Genomic DNA, 6,000 nt, shown 5'->3' on the forward strand with positions numbered 1-6,000 from the left:
TAAATAAAAATTGTTAATTCCTTAATCAGACTTCTTCAAATTGGAAGGGCCGGCAATTGGCTTTAGGAAATTAAATATTTTGATTTTTCATTAAAATATTAATTCTTACTAAAAATGAACACAGTATTTGTGTTTTAGCGTAAGTTTGGTGTAGTTTCTTATTCTATTCTTTCTATTCTCGAAATCTGGAAGAACACTGAACATATAATCTACCAAAAATCATAAATACTTTCGTTTCCATAATTTCTGCACAAAAATCTTAGTTCAATGACACTTTCTCATACAAAAACGATCCCCATTTTGTTCCTTTTCGTGTTCTTCACTCATGTTTTAGCTAAAAACCTCACAGATGAATGTGTTCTTGACGTTCAACTTTCTTCGGACTGCAAAACTGCTAATTGGGACGGATTTTTCAGCACCGATTGTTGCGAATCAGCTTTTGAAGACTATCTATCCGCATTATCAAAACACACGAATCAAACTGGATCGATTTTCTTGAATTTGATACAACAACAAACTTGTCGATCATCGTTGGAAGGTAGCAACGGAAGAAATCTTTTGAGCTGCGGTGTTGAAAAGCTAACCTCCGGTTCGGGAAGCTGCTCGGATTTCACGTTGACTGATGTTGATAACAAGCTCGAGAGCTCTTTATCCAGTCTAGATCAAGATTGTGAGGTATTGGAATCAAGAAACGACTGCAGTTCTTGTTTAGAAAGATGGAAAAAGATTGGTGCTTTGACTACGAACAGTAGTGTGGAAGAGACTGAAATTTGTAGATTCGCTGTGCTTGTTTCGATGGTGAGTCGAAAGATCTCTGATTTCAAATGGGTTCAAGCCGTTTATCAGTGTCTTGGCCAGCATCAAATAAGTTTTCGATTAGATCAATCCCAGAATCTTGAAGATGATAATCATAAACACAAGAAAAAGAGGACCACTGGTGAGTTATCTAGAACACGTATTCAAGTGTAAAATTCACACTAATCATCGGATAATTTCTTGAAATTTTCAGTTGTCGTAATTCTGGTGGGAGGTCTGATCGGGATCATGATCATAATCATGGCATTGTGGATTTGGTTTAGAAGGTCAGTCGCCGGAAAGTTGCCAATGGGCAAAGTGGATATGTCTGTCATAAGGTCACCATTTCCAAAAGAAGTAAGCACGAAGTTAACAGTTAGGGATGTTTATGCGGCTACCAATGATCTCAAAGCATCAAACTTCATCGGTGAAGGAAACGCGGGTAAGAATTTTACTGTATGATTCATCAATATTTAGGTTGCTTTTGTTACACGTGACATGATATTATAAAATGTTGTTTTCGATAATGAGGATGTCATTAACGTTTTTTCAGCATAAGAGATAGAAATTGAGTCCTTTCACACATAATTAAAACTTTTTTGTGCAACTTTTGTCATGTTGATGTTGGTCTCGGTCTCATGCACATCAAATACATTAAAAGTTTTCTATCTGTAAGTTTGCAATTTTTTAATTGGAGAGGTGTTCATTTGTGAAGGGAAAGTGTACAAAGGCGTACTTGTGAATGGTCAAAATGTTGCGATAAAGCACATTGTGAACGATGGAGAAATGGAAACGTTTGTGCGGGAAATCACGAGTTTGTCACACGTAAGACATCCAAACCTCGTAAGATTGCTCGACCATTGCGAGGGCGAAGGCGAGTGTTTTCTTGTTTATGAGCTTTGTCATTGGGGAAATCTTTCAGAATGGCTATTTAGTAAAGATAAAGTTCTCACATGGATCCAACGTCTTCACATTGCGATTGATTGCGCTCGAGGGCTATGGTTTCTTCATACATATCCCGGAGGATGCATAGTTCATCGCGATATAAAAGTAAGCGTTTTGCTTTTGGTTTTTAGTTTTTATGATGATTCTTGTTGGATTCATACATCAACTTGACATGGTCATGTCTATATCTGTATATATGTTGAATTCTCACATCTCTCTTTGAAGTCTATATTGGAAAGAAAATCAAGGACTTTGTACACATCCAACAAGTCTAATGTTTTTATATTAAAAATAATTTTCAGCCAACAAATATCCTCTTGAACGTGAACTTTCAAGCGAAGTTAGCGGACTTTGGTTTGTCAAAAATCATCGATACGGGTCTATCTCACGTTAGCTCGGAAGTGAGGGGAACATTTGGTTACGTGGATCCCGAATATCAAAAGAATAGTCGGGTGAATCCATCTGGTGATGTTTATAGTTTCGGGATAGTGCTTTTACAACTTCTTTCGGGGCAACGAGTGATCAACATAGACTTACAAAGGCCAATGCCACTTGGGAAGATGGTAAGATTCCTCCCCAACATTTTAGATTCGTTATAACGATTATGGTTAAATTTCAGTTTTAATGTTGATTAGGCCAAGATGCTAACAAGGGATGGGAGTATGACGGAGTTTGCCGATCCGAAACTTAATGGGGATTACTCATTTAAAGCTTTTGAGTGTATGATCAATCTAGCGGTTTCATGTATAGGGATGAAGCAACAAAGGCCATCGATGGAACAAGTGGTCGCAGGAGTTGAAAAGGCTCTTGACATTTCGATACGAGATCGGTCACTTACACCTTCATTTTCCTCGGACACTGTCTAGATTGAAAAGGTCATATGCTTAGGCCCTATTTATCTTTTCCCATTAAGTGTTATCAGGGAAATGATTTCTAAACGATATTTAAGAATATGAGACGATTACAAAATGAAAGGAAAGAATTTGTGATGGAAAAATTGTAAAAAGATAGATTTAATCAGAAAAGTCTTGTATCCATGGCTTTCTCTATTAAGTCATTATTTATACATTAAGTAATATATGTAGTTTCGGAGGATCTACATGTATTTGGTTAGCAACTCATGTGAATAAGGTTAAGATTAAGGTTAAGGTTGTAGCTTCGAGACTTGAATGGCCCAAATGAAGTTCATTTCCATTATTTTCTGTATTTGTTCATTTGTTGTTTAATTTAAATTGATATTTATATCAATGTCATAGCCACAGTATTATGAAAAGTAAGAATTGTTGTATATATGTCCATTCAATGATTCAAATATAACGCGTACTGTTTTCTTTTTACTTTTTACATAACCAGTATACATGTTCCATGGCTTCGGAAGAAATTTGTTGGATCTGCCACTTGGCTAATTGCATTAAAAATGTTAATATTAATTCTATTAGATCAGAAAAAAAATGACATCTTACACAAGGTACGTAAAATGTGCTTGTCCTATTCATATAAAGAAAAAGATAAATACAATCGTGAAATATTCATTATAGCTTCATACAAAAAAATAACAGAAGCTATATATGTGACATTAGCTCTTTAAAAAACCAAGTTAATGTCACGAAATGTACAGCATGTACAAACTACCAAACATCTACAAACTGTTCTTGGAAGCGAATAGGACGTCTAGTGCCCGAAGAAGCATTCTTTTCGTTGAATTCATGTAAAATTCTGATCAACGAACTCGCTTTCTTGCTAGCACGAGAACCACTGGTGAGGAGGGAATATAAAGGTCCCATTAGAGCCGAGTTCGATACTAAAACGTGAACCACGTCTCCCCCACCATTTGTGCACATTGCAAGCAACAATGTAACACAATGCTCTCTTGCTGCCCTTGATGATGTAGAAGCTACAACATCAAGGATAACATGAAGAGCTCCACAACTCAAAATCGCCATTGTCCCATCGGATTTTTCAGCCAAAGTGGCTAAAATCGCAAGAGAATCTATTAACAGATCTTCGTGTTGACACGGAGATCTTAATAGATCAACTAGCAGCGGGACTATTCCCGCTGCTAGCGCTTTCCAATGATTTTCGGGGTACATCAGTAGCCCGAAAATCGCCACCAGTGCATTTTTTTTGCATCGATTCGTACCTTCTTGGACTAATTCCATTAGAACTGGAATCGATCTCGGGATTTTCCCGATGATGTCCCGATACTCGTCTACCGAAGCAAGATAAAACAAAGTACCTGCGGCGTGTTGTCGGGCTTCCATTCTTAACCCGTTTTGTGCAACCTCAAGAATTAGTTCTAACCCTCCATTTTCGACAAGTACTTTCTTTGTTTTTGAGTACTTTGAGAGATTCAATAACGCCGCAATCGCGTTTTCTTGAATCTTAGGGTTCTTAACACATAGCAAATCCAATAAACTCGGAACCACACCGGATTCAACCAAACAAGCCCGATTAAAAACGCTTGTTTTACTAAGCATTCGGATCTCGTAAGTAGCTTTGTGTTTAACCTCATTTGTGCCAAACACTAAGCGATCGATCAAATATTCAACCGCCATCTTTATGGCCGCCTCTGCCGCCACACTGCCGCCGGTGTCTGTATTAGTAGTGTCCCGATTGCGGTTGCTATCAACGGACTCGGTCACCGGAATCCCATTTTCGTGACAATATTGCTTGATGATACTTCTTATACACAAATTTGAAACCAAATTGCTACTATTTACCTTCTCGCCGGTTTTTGGGCAGGTTAAATTGCCTGACCGGAACCATTTCTCAATGGATGATCGATCGTATGTGTGCCCGGTTGTTAAAGTCACCGGATCTGACATGATCTCTAGAGAAATCGGACATCGGAAATCATCAACGTTCAATGATTTATTCAAATGACTGGAAGTGCTTTCGTGAGTGTCGCCGGAAACCGTGAATCTCTCTATGTCGACGGTGGTGAAAACCGTGCAACGGCTGTAAATCATGAGCCCCATCAAACTACTGAGGATACCAAGATCCGATTTCTTGGTGGTGGATCTTTCCGACCCAATTTCCGAATCCAAGAACTTGATTTCTTTGTTGCATTCAGTCCAGCTCGAAATACCCAAATAATCAAGAACCCGTTTCAGATTGTAACGATCCGGAACCATTTGATGCTCCAACTGGTCCAAAATGGATGTCAAATGCTCCAAGACTCTTTGATCTTCAGGTCGGAACCCAAGCTTTGAACTCAAGGCTTGATTTTTTACCAAACCCATTAGTTCTTTCAATTCAAATGAGACATGAATTGAATCTAATGGCAGCACGTCAAGAACTACAGTAATGGATCGAAAAATGGCCCGAAACTGATTGGATACCTTTTCGGATCGGGTTAGCATCCACATCCGGGCGTCAGATTTTGTGCAGTCTTCCAACAAGAACCGGAGCTTCTGGAACACGTAATGGAGCTCCGACAGTGAAAGAATCATCGCGCCTGACAGACCGGTTTGATCTCGTCGGATATCTTCGAGGAATACGAGGATATTCCCGACAAGAAGAAGGGAATCCTTCGCATTTCGAGCATTGGAGTAAAAGGGTTTTGATTTGTATGAACATATGGTATCAGAAAGGGTAATCAGAGAGGAAAGAAGGGTCGCCGGAGACGCTTTTTCGGATGGACGAATCGCCGGAGAAGTTAAAATCCGGCGAGTATATGCATCACACATGTTAATCGTTGAAGAAAACCAAAAACAATGTAAAAACAACGATAAGCTAACGATTAACAAATCAAAGTTTGGGTTTTGCAGGATTTACAAGAAGATTTGAGGGAAATGTGGGGTTTTACTGTTTTGGATTAGAACGAAAAGGGCTTTGAAACTCTGTTTTCTGTTGTGGTGTGTAGAATACGTTCAACTACATGGGTATATATAGATCGGGTGTGTTCGAAGTTTGTGGAGTGGACACGTGGTGAGATTTGAGAGGGTTATTGATCATCCACGAAGTAGATCTAATACGTTGAAGACTCCAACCACGTGAAGTTGTATGGGAGACAAAAAATGGCGGCTTCGTGGGTACTTCGAGGTTTCAAAATTTCAATGCAAGAATTGAAGGTACGTGATTGGGTAGCCGACACAATATGTTATGAAACCGAGCCTCTATTATGGATATTCACACATTAAGCCCCTATAATTCTCATAGAGATTGTATCGACCATGGATGCATTTGCTCTAGATTGAGGTTTTTTGGTACCTAAAATTAAGAATATTTTGTTGCATATTAATAAAAGAGTTTTAATCC

At 38.7% G+C, this 6,000-nt stretch overlaps 2 protein-coding genes across 2 annotated transcripts; one reads left to right on the forward strand and one right to left on the reverse strand.

Moving 5' to 3' along the window:
• The first annotated feature begins 183 nt into the window (after window positions 1-183).
• LOC145066034 (putative serine/threonine-protein kinase PBL22) lies at window positions 184-3,037 on the forward strand. The gene is made up of 5 exons (XM_079013186.1): window positions 184-937; window positions 1,010-1,237; window positions 1,511-1,845; window positions 2,043-2,303; window positions 2,376-3,037. Exons 1-5 carry the CDS (start codon window positions 268-270, stop codon window positions 2,604-2,606), a joined length of 1,725 nt encoding a protein of 574 aa, XP_078869312.1. The 5' UTR covers window positions 184-267; the 3' UTR covers window positions 2,607-3,037.
• Window positions 3,038-3,209: 172 nt separating this feature from the next.
• On the reverse strand, window positions 3,210-5,611 carry LOC145066033 (U-box domain-containing protein 19-like). The gene has a single exon (XM_079013185.1). It carries the CDS (start codon window positions 5,427-5,429, stop codon window positions 3,369-3,371), a length of 2,061 nt encoding a protein of 686 aa, XP_078869311.1. The 5' UTR covers window positions 5,430-5,611; the 3' UTR covers window positions 3,210-3,368.
• Window positions 5,612-6,000: the final 389 nt, after the last annotated feature.

Source organism: Lactuca serriola, chromosome 8 (assembly GCF_051521515.1).
Source record: "Lactuca serriola cultivar US96UC23 chromosome 8, Lser_US96UC23_V15, whole genome shotgun sequence".
Taxonomy (NCBI): domain Eukaryota; kingdom Viridiplantae; phylum Streptophyta; class Magnoliopsida; order Asterales; family Asteraceae; genus Lactuca; species Lactuca serriola.

Excerpts from the sequence above, each read along its gene's own strand:
- LOC145066034 (XM_079013186.1), top strand. The coding sequence starts at position 268 with ATGACACTTTCTCATACAAAAACGATCCCCATTTTGTTCCTTTTCGTG. Across the intron at positions 1,238-1,510 it reads CATCGGTGAAGGAAACGCGG|GGAAAGTGTACAAAGGCGTA; the intron begins GTAAGAATTTTA and ends TCATTTGTGAAG. Across the intron at positions 2,304-2,375 it reads CAATGCCACTTGGGAAGATG|GCCAAGATGCTAACAAGGGA; the intron begins GTAAGATTCCTC and ends AATGTTGATTAG.
- LOC145066033 (XM_079013185.1), bottom strand. The coding sequence starts at position 5,429 with ATGTGTGATGCATATACTCGCCGGATTTTAACTTCTCCGGCGATTCGT.